The 13,465-nt window shown below is 30.4% G+C and overlaps 1 protein-coding gene across 1 annotated transcript; it reads left to right on the plus strand.

Moving 5' to 3' along the window:
• Nucleotides 1–5,757: 5,757 nt before the first annotated feature.
• On the plus strand, nt 5,758–11,726 carry LOC133302954 (uncharacterized; the record flags this gene model as incomplete). The annotated part of the gene is made up of 2 exons (XM_061502777.1): nt 5,758–5,975; nt 11,028–11,726. Coding segments are annotated over 2 exons (917 nt in total), but the record flags the coding sequence as incomplete, so codon positions are not given.
• Between the last annotated feature and the right edge of the window lie 1,739 nt (nt 11,727–13,465).

The following is a 13,465-nucleotide window of genomic DNA, read 5'->3' on the forward strand; positions in this document are numbered from 1 at the left end:
TTCTATCATAGTAAATCATGGTAACATACATGTTTGGACTTGAGCTCATCTTTCACACGAATTTTGGGGGTAGGAATCGGATTTTAGGGTTTTGGGTTCGGATTTGGGGGAAACAATTGAGAAATAAAGAAAAATGACAATGATTTCACAATTACTATGCCTTAGAGGTGGTGGGATGAAATGGAAGGGTGATTGGAAGGTTCACAGCTGACAAATAAGAGAAAGAGACCAAGAGGAGTTTTGATTTCGAATATAATGAAAATGAGACCAAGAGAGGTCTGGATATAGGGTTTTCCGCGATATTTAGTCGACTAAATAATGTGCTTAGTCGACTAAAAGTGCAAACAATGTAGTCGATTAAGGTGAGTTTTTAGTCGACTAAAATTCACGTTTCATGATTTCTGAGTTTAGCCCATTTAGTAGATTAAAAGTGCAACTTAATCGACTAAATAGGGGCAGGATGGTGGATAATTCTGGAGAGGGGCAAATTGGTTATTAATTATTTAATGAGGGGTAAAAGGGTCAAAAAGCCAGCTCATCATTGTTTATTATATTTTTTTAATGTTATAATTGATAATAAAGACTCCAAAATAACTTAAGAATCTTTCTTTGATAATGTGCCAACAAGACAAACTATTTTACTTGCATTTGCATAGACTTTATAGGATGAATGAATTAACCCAATTTTTCAATACAGCAAATTGATTATTATAAGGTAATATTTTCTTTCCGAAACACAATCGAACGATAAAGTTCCAAGAAGAAAAATATAAATTGATTTGTACCTCAACACTAAACTAACATATATATGTCTTACTGGTCACGCAGCAGCGTCGAATTAAAAATAGTTGATATATTATTCAATAATTTATAAGGAATGTTATACTTATAACTTTTTTTTTACAACATCTTACAATCATATCTTAACACCATTAATTTCTGCCAATCAACGGTTATGATTTTTGCAAATTAAACTCATTAATTAATTATTAATTCACAATAAATAATAATCGTTGATTGACGAAAATTAATGGTGTTAAGATATAATTGTAAGAAATTGTAAAAAAAAAAATGTAAATATAATTTTCTCATAATTTATATGCGTTTTCCTTTTGTTTCTTTCTCAACCTCTTGTGTCATAGATAACGTCAGCAATGCAAAGACTGCAGAAAAAAATAAAGTGCATGCAAAAACTTTCAGCCAAAATAGAAGGTCAAGGGCAAAGTAGTAGTTTAGATGAATACTTTGCCTAACAAAATGACTAACTTGGATTGGACCACCGTTTATTTGCTGCATGTCATCTCGACTTTGAAGTTTGAACTCTCAAATGCTTGCATTGCATAACACACAGTGATCCACGTCAGCACATAAATTTTGTGAATTTCTTTAATTGGACGTTTTCTCTTATTTTAAATAATTATAATTTGTTAAGGCCAATAGGTTCTCCCGAATATCTTTATAAGTTTCGACTTTTTAAGTTGGCTATGAGATTAATCTTAAGACTGAGATTTTGAGCCAGTTTGTTTAGGCTTATAAAAAAAAAATAACTTTTATCTCTTCCTTATTTTAGAAGTGTTTTTTACAAAAGTTAAAGCTATTTATATTTTTATAAAAATATTTAATTTTTCGAAAAAATATTTGACTTTTGACTTCTGCTTTTTTTAGAAGCTAAAATTTTTAGCTTCTTAAAAAAGTAAATTTTTGACTTTTTTTGTGACTTCTGTTTTTTTAAAAGCAAATATCTAAACGAATTTAAAGTAAAAGTACTTTTTTTGCCTAAAAAAAAACCATCCAAACGGTATTGGAAGAAATCGAAATAATATCCTCACATACATCAACTGAACTACGACTATTATTTCTCATAAATTAAAAGATGTTAATATTATTATTTTTGACACAGGCTTTGTAACATATTTTTTTATTATTATTCAATAATATTTTCTCCATGATCAAAGGACCAGTTTGCCGGCGATTAATTGTGCTAAACGGAAGAGAATATGGCCACGTTAGTCCACAACTGACGCTACCATAGACCGTGCTACAGTGAACGATTCTGGGCACCGATACTACGTGTTCATGTCAAGGTTCATGCAAGTAACTGGCCTGAGCTGTTGTGGAAGATTCATACTGTGTAATATTGAACTTCAAAGGCAGCCAAACTTCAAAACATGTTCATAGTCATCTATTTTCAAACGCGGAGAAAACTGTGAATTGCCTTGCAATTAATGTTTTGACTTCAATTTTTTCTTCTACACGTGACTTAAATAGTGTGTGACTTTTAATCGCATTGTGTTTTTCATTTAATTTCATGCTTGAGGCGTTTCTTCCTTCCTCCATAGAAGCATTCTTTAGGGTGAATCCGTAATTTTAGATTTATTTTCCTCAATATAAAAATTTTATTACTTTATTTTTTAAAAATAAAATTTGTTAAAGGTCTCGTAATCATATAATAAAGTGTTATTATATTAGTCAACTTTTTTTTTTTGTCAAAACAAAAGAAATGATATAGTAATACAATTTTAATTTATGAACTAACTTACCAATATTTTTCATAATTAAGAAACTAATTAAATTGATGACATTTTATATTATTGAGAGACTAAATTAATATTAAAAAAAATTTAAAGATCAAAGTGAAATCATTTGGCATTATATATTAATTATAAGAGACTAAATTAATAATAAAAGTATAAAACTTTATATCTTTAGAGGATGAGAATAAGTGTTTAATTGTTAAACATTATGCGTGAAAAATTATTCCAATCATATATAACTTCAATTTGACCTTTTACGTACCGTTATGATTTTTCAAGTTTAAACATAGTAAACACAACAGTTCAGTTATAAATTGAATGTAAGAAAGAAATACCATAAATTTTGACAAGTATACTTTACGGTGTTTAATTAAGATTTTTAATATTACACGTTGCTTTCCACACAGGCCTTTAATAATATGTGTTTTTGTTGAAGATTTTTCTTAATTTAAAGTATTGGCAATTCATAAGTCATTTATAGTCACCTAGTTAATTCAAAAACTCCTAATAATGTATATTTCAATCAGATGTGAACTAAATGATCAATCGAAACTAATTCGACCGAACTTACCCAATTATATATGCTGATTAATGGCAAACATAGAATATGAACTGCATTGGTAGCTTTCACATCATTTTACACAAACGATCATAATTGAATTTCGACGATAAATACAATTAGAAAGTCTAGCGGATAAGTGATATGCTTCCAACATATTTTAAAAGTCAAAACAAGCATGGATTTAATCTAAATTGATTCAAAAGACATAACTGTGATAAAGATTGTTCTCTCGTTAAAACTCTCGTGTTTTGTAGGAAAATTTACACCCAAAAAAGATTAAATTATAAGAGCAAAAGAAGGAGAGCTTAGCACCAACATGCAATTTACCTTTTATTTCACTGCGTTAGTAGCGCCAGAGTGGCCTATTAACTCTATTAGAATCCTAATCTCTTAGAAATTCTTTTTCAAGTTAAACTTTAGAATCAGTGAATCTTTCACGTTTGCAGTTCATATAGCCTATCTCTACTGTATACATGAACAGTTATCTTGCCTTTTGTCAGGAATTAAAATCCTAATATCCCTATTGAAAATCCTAACCCTCGCAATCCTAATAGATTGATCGGTTCTAGAAGAATTATAATATGAAGAACAAGCAAAATAAATTCAATTGGAATAAATAAATATAAATTTAACCAAACTACAAGGAGTTCACATTAAGGGTTGTGACCCTTACCACAATAATAAAAGAATAGCCAGACATATTCATGTCTGACAAATTAATGAATGAAAAAGAATTCATGAAAGAATAAAAACGGAGACAGAAGAAGATGAAGAAAATGAAATCTTGAATCTTCAACTTCTCTGAGTATTGATCTTCAGCCTTTCAATCCAGAGCTTTCTCTCAAATTGTATTTTTGTAATTTCCTTCCTCGCAAAAGATCCCTCTTTTAGGGTTTCTGCTTCCTCTTTATATCCAACTGCCCAATCAGGTCATAATCTTCTGAATTATTTGAATTAATTTCCATTTTTAGCAAAATTCAAAAAATCAGGAATTGCACCCACAACGCCCACGCGATCAACGCCAGTTTCACGCGATCCGCGCTGGCATTTAGGGAAGGATCTCTGTGTTTGGCGCGATCAGCGTGGCATCCATGCCAGTTGCGTGAAAAGGCAGTGGGTTATTGGCGCGATCAGCGCCATTCTCACGCTGTTCGCGTGAGGTGAGTGTTTGCAACAATGGCTTTTTCATGCTTTCCTCCTACAAAACATAAGAATCAAAGTGAGAACATGCCTGAAGAAGGATTATCAATAATTCCTTTAAATTAATCACTTTTATTACTGAATTACTGTCAAATCCTTGTTCTGTTTACTCTGAAATATCTATATACTGAAGGCATATCATGTCCCTACCAGCACCAATTACATCAAAAGGCCCTTGTTGCCCCTAGCTGCTAGCGCGGGAGTGGTGCTAACAACACCACAACTGTGAGTATTCAATGCCGTTAGAGTGGTAATGGTGCTACCAACACCAAAGTATAGGTAAGCTTTTGTTTCCTGGCGCTAGCAGCGCCAAAACCGCGCCACTAGTGCAAGAAGCATGTGACCTTTTTTTAAAGTCTAATTTCAATTGTATTTGAAGATTCTCAAAGGGATTTGGTGCTGATTTTCCAAAGGATATAAAAAAGGAATCAAAGCAATAGAAAAGGAGCTTGGACGAATTGGACAAGAGATTTTTGCACGAAGACGAGAAGAGAACTTGTTGGAAATTCAGAGTTCAGAGAAAGAAAGAAGACTGAAGGAGATTGAAGCAACATTGGAGATCATCTTAATGACTTTATCTATTTTCTTTTCTTTCTTTAATTTATTCAAGCCAGCTATGTCTGGCTAGTTTTCTTTTGTAGCTAGGGTTATGGATACGACGTAAATCCTTATTTTGGGTTAATTCGTTCATTAATAAATTATCTCTAATTGTTTTTGTTTACCTCGAATTTCATATTAAATTTTTTTATGAATTGATCACTCGTATAGGAATAAAGAGGGCTATGGTTCACAATAGATATATTGGGATCTTAATCTCGATAGGGGTAAAACACCAATTCTTGCATGATCTAGACATAGACTTGTAGGAATTGCGAACTTCATAATTCATCGCATTTAAAGCTTAATCTGAAAGGGGTTTATAAGACATTAGGATTCCAATTGGGCTAAAGGATTAAAGAACTAAGAAATTAGGATTTAACCAATTACATTTTAGATCATGAATTGTTTGAAACAGTTGAGATAAAATAATTATGAATTGAATTAATTCACTTAAGGAAGATTGGAGGTGAAATAAAACCCTATTCGTTATTGACTTCAAAAATCCAGTTTTAAAATTCTTCGAATCCTCGTCCTTCAGTTATTCTTATTTGCAATTGTCTTTCATTTTATTTTCATAATTGAAAATCACTTTATAAAACCTTTTGAATTATCCAAATTAACGGGAATAGTGAGAATAGTGATAGATATACTTAATCCTCATGGGAACGATATCTCTACTCACTTCTTTATTACTTTTGCGATCGGTATACTTGCCTAGAGAGCATCAAATTTTTGGCGCCGTTGCCAGGTATTAGGTCACGTCAACATTATTCTTAGTTTTAGCTCCTTAAGATTAGACTTTTATTTTTGTTTTACATTTTTAATTATTTTTACTAAATTGTTGTTCTTGTTTTATGCGAGGTACAGTTCACCAGGATTCTCTACAGTTCGATCCAGAGATTGAAAAGACTGTTAAGAAGAATAGGAAACTTACTAAGCTCAAGAGGCAACAAGAAGCCTTTAGTTCACAATCAACAATAGAACCAGATACGGCAGAAAATAATCCACCACCACCTCCTCGTGAAGAGTTGATGGATGCGTTCCTCACTCCAAATTTCACTAGGCCAACATCAAGTATAGTGAGACCAACAGTCCCAATAACAACTTTGAAATCAAACCAGCACTGCTCATATTGGTCCAACGGAACCAGTTTGGAGGAGATGATGTGGAAGATCCTCACTTCCACCTGGATAAATTTTTGCTAATATGTGACACTGCCAAGATCTGGGGTGTCCGACGATGCAATTTGCCTACGGCTATTCCAATTCTCACTTAAAGAGAAGGCTATGAGTTGGTTAAGTCATCAGCCAACAAATAACATCAGTTCTTGGGATGACTTGGCATTAAAGTTCTTAGCTCAATTCTTCCCAATGACGACCAAGTATAATCAAATGGTGAATAATATCATCAATTTCACTCGGCAAGAAGAAGAGTTTTTGTGCGCCACATGGAGGAGATTCAAGAATTTGTTGAGGAGGTGTCCTCAATATGAACGACAACCCCGACAGAAGGTTTGCTTGTTTTTCAATGGAATAACACCATCTTCAAGGATAATGATCAATGCTGCCGCAGGAGGATCATTGAGGAAGAAAACACTGACTCAAGCATTGGAGCTATTTGAGTCCATGGCCTCATTAGACAATGAGAGCATTCCAGTGTAACCCAAGAAACGAGTTCTTCAGTTAGAAAGCAATGATGCAATGTTAGCACAACAGAAACTCCTTTCTCAACAAATTGCCAACTTCACTAGCATGTTTCAAAAGTCTCAAATTTCAGCAATTCAAGCTCAATTAGTAGCTTGTGAATATTGTGGAAGTGATCATGCTATTAGCGACTGCGATGCCTTAGGAGGAACAAAATTAACTCAAGTGAATAGAATTTGGAAATTAACTCAAGTGAATAGAATTTGGTATGATAAGAGAGTTCAACCCCTAGAGGAATCAAAACAATACTCACGGTGACACTTATAACCCCAAGTGGAAGAACCATCCAGGTTTTTCTTACAAGCCTCGTTCTTTACCAATGGTTGGTTTTTGACCATCTTAGAGGTTGCTACCACCTTGCTGAAGTTATAGTATATTTATCTGTTTTTTTTTTTTTTTTTTGTGTGCGTGTGTGTATGTATTCTTTGTGTGGAAACTTGTTTCAGCCTCATTGAATTTCGGAGAAGAAGAAAATGAGTGGCGCGGCTTTACAGAGTATAAGTGAAAATTGACTATTTTGCAACACAAATAGGCTGAAACATAATTTTCAGATAGTGTATAAGACTTGACTTAGACTTAGTTTATTTAATAAAAAAATTAAGTTAAAGTTTTTTTGAAAAAAATATAACTTTTATCTATCTAATTATTGGATTATTACTATTCTTCATGTTAATTATTTGTCTTAAATTTTGAAAAAATTTAACATCAATAAAAATCTAATCAAATAATCATTTTTCATGTTTTAAATTTCAATGTATATAAATAAAGCGAAAAATAATTTTCGATTGATGTGAAATTTTATGGACATGATTTACACGATAGGAATCTTTATTAATAATATACGAGTGTTGTTATTTTACACCGATTTCTCCTTTTATATATATATATATATATATATATATATATATATATATATATATATATATATATATATATATATATGCGCGCCTAACTTGTTGATTTATTAGCATATTTAGAAATAAATTTATAAACCTATGTAAAAGACTTAATCCATTTATCCTTTTTTTTTTTTTAGTTTAACCTATTTGAAAGTTGTTTTGTTAGCCTATTTAAAAGGCTAAATGTGAAATGGGCATTCATATAAATTTTTAGACTAGACCAGGCTTTTAAAAAGGTCATACTCTCATACCATACAATACTTAAAAAAAAAAAAAAAAACTCATGTCAAATAGTAAGTTAAACCTATTTAAGTTAAAGTCTAATTTGGCCTTATTCTCTCAATTTCTCTAGGTAGAAGTTTTTGGCACCGAGTAATCAAATTTCCAAATAATTGGGTCTAAAAGTCATGATAATTGTAGATCACAAGTAACATCAACTAATCATAAACGTGGAGAGGATGGATTATTTATTTGAAAATAATACGTTTTACAGATCAAATTCGCTTTCTTTGCTGAGTAAGAAAAAATTGGAGCCAGGCATGCATTTACAATTTTACTTCATCCAATCACGAAGCAATTGTTACTCGGAAATGTTGAAATCGACAACGCAAGAGTGTAGCATCAGTATACTCTTGTCAACTAGCTAGCTAGTTCTACAACAATAATATGATTAGTCGACATTGCTTGATTGTTGCGCTTTCACATTAGTTTTCCGAATTAATGATAGAGACATCATTTACATATCACATAAGCAAAATTTCTTAAATTTAATTTTAATACTGTACTAAAAGTTAGGCTTAACCTGTATATGTCCTTTACCTTTGAGGAGTAAATGGAGGAGGTTGGCTTACCTTGTCCACCTTATTCTCGTTACAACTGTATAACATGGGTTTGGATTGGTCTGTATTAGTTGGTGATTTAATTAATGATTATCCTGTAAATCTTCATTAAATTTTATAAAAATTTTCAAATAAGAAGAAATTTCCATCACTCTAAATTTTTTATTCTAAGTAAAATCTTTACACTCAAGGAACCCTTCTAGTTTTTGTTTTTTTTTTTTTTTTTTTTTTAAATATTGAACATAGTTTAAATGAAATTTTGATCCATATAATTTTCACCCATTTTCAATATAATCTTCATAGTTTAATTTCTTTTTCAAATAGTCCTCATACTTACAAATATTTTTCAAAATAATATTCGTCATTAGTTTCTGATTCGGATAAAACATAGACCCAATAGTTAGAGGCCCACGAGGGATCCAGAGGCAATGGGCACAATGTTTTCATTGCACAGACCATCCTTGCGGTGCATACCAACCTCATTGCGTAAGACCATCGCGCTAAGCCGCAGGGTAAAACTTAAGCACTAAAAAAGGCCATAGAGATTTGATAAGGTCCACCACGCATATGAGCCAGTATAAATGGGACAGCTCCAACTTGCTACTACTCTAAGGAGACAAACTAGTACATAGACTTGTTTATCAAGAAATAGCTTGAAGGACATCAACTATGACAGAAGGACAGCTATAATATTTAAATAAATAATAATAATAATAATAATAAATAAATAAATAAATATATTTATAGTTAACATTATTTGTCTATAAAAATAAATAAATTCATACACTATAATATATTATTTATTTATATGTTCATTATTAATGAAATATTAAATAATCGACTATAAAATATGAATAACAAATATAGTTAATTTTATAACATATTATGTGTAACTATATAGTATTGATTTAATTTATCTATATATATTATTTTAACTTATTAATATTTATGAACTTGTACAATCTACAGACCTATATGATAACATACTGTATCTAAAATTTAACTAATACGTAATACTTAAAATCATTGTTTTGTCGTTAGTTATTAAAAGTAAAAAGTAAAATAAATAAATATACCATATAATATATTACAAATACATGGTAGAAACAATAAACACATGACATGACAAAGGGAGACACGTAGAATAAGAAGATAAAGTTAACATGTAGATTTTTTTTTTTAGTAATAACGATTTAGTTAAGTATTCATTAGATTCTAACTAGATTCTAATTATGTAATGATTACAATTACCCCTATATATATACATCTTCATCCAAGGGAAAGGAAGTGCACAGGGGTCGAAAATAAAAGAGACAAAACAAAAATAAAGAGAAGAAGAAAGAATCTCTAAGAGGAGAGAGTAGAAAAGAAGAGAGAAAAGAGGGAAATCGGATACAACAGAAAGAGAAAATCGAGAAAAGAAATTAAAGGAAATCGAAGAAAGGTAATATTGAGAGATAAAAATATTTTCTCATTTTTCTTCTTATCACTATTTTTTTTAAGTTGAATTTTTAGAAAATTATTATTCTGTTACTCTGCCAAATTCTTTTCTTAAATTTTTTTTTTTAACATTCCTACCTTTAATTTTATTTTATTTAGTTCTGAATTTTACTTCTTTTAAAATTGATTGCTTGATTATTAGAATTTTGGGTACCAAAAGGATGTTAAGAGAATATGTAATTTTAACTGTATGATATATGTTGTGAACTGACTCATAAAGGCTTGGGATCAGACGGTTATAGGGTAAAGGACGCCTTATCTGGCTTGAGCTCCACCAATCCGACCATTTCACATACATAGACCCATAAAATTGGGATTTCATTAGCTTCAGTTAAATATTACACGATCTATTATTTGTAAATTATTTTATATTACTTCATTTTTATAAAAATATTTGAGAGAATGGTATTTTTCGTTATTGCGGCTGGAGTGGTTATTGATAAAGAAACCTCAATATTACTGAGATTTGTCTCATATGTGTTTGTTTTTATGCTAACCTCTCCAGAAAGTCATCATGCCTAGTCTGTGTTTCACCGGCGAGAATTGGGGAATTTCTGTCTATTTCTATGAAGACCGATCAGAGTTTTATATTATACTAGGAAATCAACAAGTGGTTGCCTTATTTTATCAAGATAGAGTGGAAGCATTTACATATAGAACTGACTAGATGAAATGGAAGCAGTGTATAAATTGTAACTTTAAGTAGTTAGGATGTAACATATATGTACTATTTTGATGTAACGTAGTTTAGGAAGTAGACTCTGATGTAAAATATTTAGAATGTAAAATATATGTACTTGACCAGGAATCATGTATCAAGTAACTAAGTAAAGTTTGATCTATAAATCAATATTTAAAAAGTTTATACTACTCTATATTTTATTTATTTAATTATTTATTATTTAACATAATGTGATATTTATTTAATCAGAGTAGCGGTTTCGGTAAATAAAAGACCTAAACTATTATAGTTGCTTGGTTTTTTTTTTGGTCATAATTCATGCATATTTGAGGTTATTTTAATGAGCTTAGTCAACTCACTAACATAAAATAACATAGGTAGATCTATGGCAAATACAATACAAACATCTTCAACTACTGAACCAGAAGTTAACCCAGTATCTGATGCATTTACTCGGGTGGCCGAAGCTCTTAGAGAATAATCTGTAACTAATCAGCAAATTATTCAGGAGTTGAGGGAGGACCGTGCAACCAAAAATCACACCCATAATTCTGAAAGTGAAAGTGGACCTAGAACTGCAAATACTCAGGGAGGACCTAATGCTGATTATAAAGGACTTATTGAATTTCATACGCATAAGCCTTCCACTTTTCGTGGAGATTATGATTCTGAGGCATTTATGGAATGGATAAAAGAACTTGAGAAAATATTCCTAGTAATGGACTGTCCTAATACTCATCGTGTAAACTTTGCCACATACTTGTTGATTGGAGAAGCAGAGCATTGGTGGACAAATACCAAAAGATATTTCCAAAGCCAAGGAACAGAGATTACTTGGACAATCTTTAAAGATGCTTTTTTGAAAAAATACTTTCCTCAAAGTGTAAGAAACATAAAAGAAATAGAATTCCTTGAACTGAAACAAGGAAACATGACTGTTGGAGAATATGTAACAAAATTTGAGGAATTATCCAGATATTCTAATTACATACAGAATCAACCTAATGAGGAATGGCTGACAACTAAATTTGAATCTGGATTAAAACCTGAACTAAAAAGTATGATAGTAGGACATCAAATTAGGAACTTTTCATCATTAATAAACAGGTGCAAAGATATTGAAGCAAGAATGAAGGAGGCCGAGGAAGCAAGGGAGAAAGATGGAACAGTGACCATTGTGCCACTGTTCCCACTGTTATTTACCTAAATGCCACGCACCTGAACTTTTTTCCCAAACTGCCACGCGGGCTAGTTCGCTGGGAGTAGTAGCGACCTCGTAATGCTGAGCTGTCAGCTTCCTGGTGGTGTCAGAGTTCGCGACTGACGCAGGCGACCTCTGTTGCAATTAATGCCTGACCAGCCAGGCCACGTGGCGTGCATGCAAGAGAGGTCGCGACTGACGCAGGCGACCTCTGTTGCAATTAATGCCTGACCAGCCAGGCCGCGTGGCGTGCATGAGCGAGGTCGCTGCCCACGCAGGCGACCTGTGCCCAACGACTACTTTTTCACCCTATATAAACCCCCCCCTTCCCTTTCATACGCATCTCCCCATTTTCTTTCTCTCTTAATTCTCTCTCTCTCTCTTAATTCTCTCTCTCTCTCTCTCTTAATTTCCTTGCTCTCACATTTGGTCTTAAGTCTTCATTTGAGGTTAGTGATGTATAATTTGATTAATTTTTATTTTTTGTTTATTGTTAATTAGTTGTTGTTTAATATATTATATGTAACATAAAATATTAGGTTAGATGACATTTTAATTGTTTTATTATTTTAATTAGTTTAATATTAGTAGTTTAGTAATTACATTTTAATGTTAGTAGTTAAATAACATATTGTTTAATTAATGTATGTAATAAATTGTTTTATATGCGTTATTCATTTATAGGTTTTAGAAGAAGATAATTTTTATGATTAATGTTATGACACATTAGGTTAGATGACATATTATTTATTATATTATTATAATTATTCTAATATTAATAGTTTACTAATTGCATGTTAATTTAAGTAGTTAAATATTTTATAGTTTAATTAATCTATTTAATTTAATTGTTTTATTATTTTAATTAGTTTAATATTAGTGGTTTAGTAATTACATTTTAATGTTAGTAGTTAAATAACATATTGTTTAATTAATGTATGTAATAAATTGTTTTATATGCGTTATTCATTTATAGGTTTTAGAAGAAGATAATTTTGATGATTAATGTTATGACACATTAGGTTAGATGACATATTATTTATTTTATTATTTGAATTATTCTAATATTAATAGTTTAGTAATTGCATGTTAATTTAAGTAGTTAAATATTTTATAGTTTAATTAATCTATTTAATTTAATTGTTTTATTATTTTAATTAGTTTAATATTAGTAGTTTAGTAATTACATTTTAATGTTAGTAGTTAAATAACATATTGTTTAATTAATGTATGTAATAAATTGTTTTATATGCGTTATTTATTTATAGGTTTTAGGGTAAGATAATTTTTATGATTAATGTTATGACACATTAGGTTAGATGACATATTATTTATTTTATTATTTGAATTATTCTAATATTCATAGTTTAGTAATTGCATGTTAATTTAAGTAGTTAAATATTTTATAGTTTAATTAATCTATTTAATAAATTATTTTATATGCATTATTTATTAATAGGATTTAGTCAGGTTATATTTTTATATGTTAATGTGTCTATTTATGTAGTTAATAAGTTGTTAACTTTGAACATTGACTTATATAATATGTATGTTAATGTTATTAGGTGTAGTACTTTTTATTAATGCATATTTTAATAATATTAATTGTTTGATATTATTTATAGTATTGGCATCTAGGTTAGAAAAGAATTATTTTAATTTTGTTAGATTTTGTATTTTCTAAAATTTAGATTATGCAATAATTGAAATAACCGAATTAAATAAAATTATTTAGTTTTAGGGTT

The sequence above is a fragment of the Gastrolobium bilobum genome, unplaced genomic scaffold, assembly GCF_033153095.1.
Source record: "Gastrolobium bilobum isolate Gb01-03AN ecotype WA unplaced genomic scaffold, APGP_CSIRO_Gbil_v1 utg37005, whole genome shotgun sequence".
NCBI classification, from domain to species: domain Eukaryota; kingdom Viridiplantae; phylum Streptophyta; class Magnoliopsida; order Fabales; family Fabaceae; genus Gastrolobium; species Gastrolobium bilobum.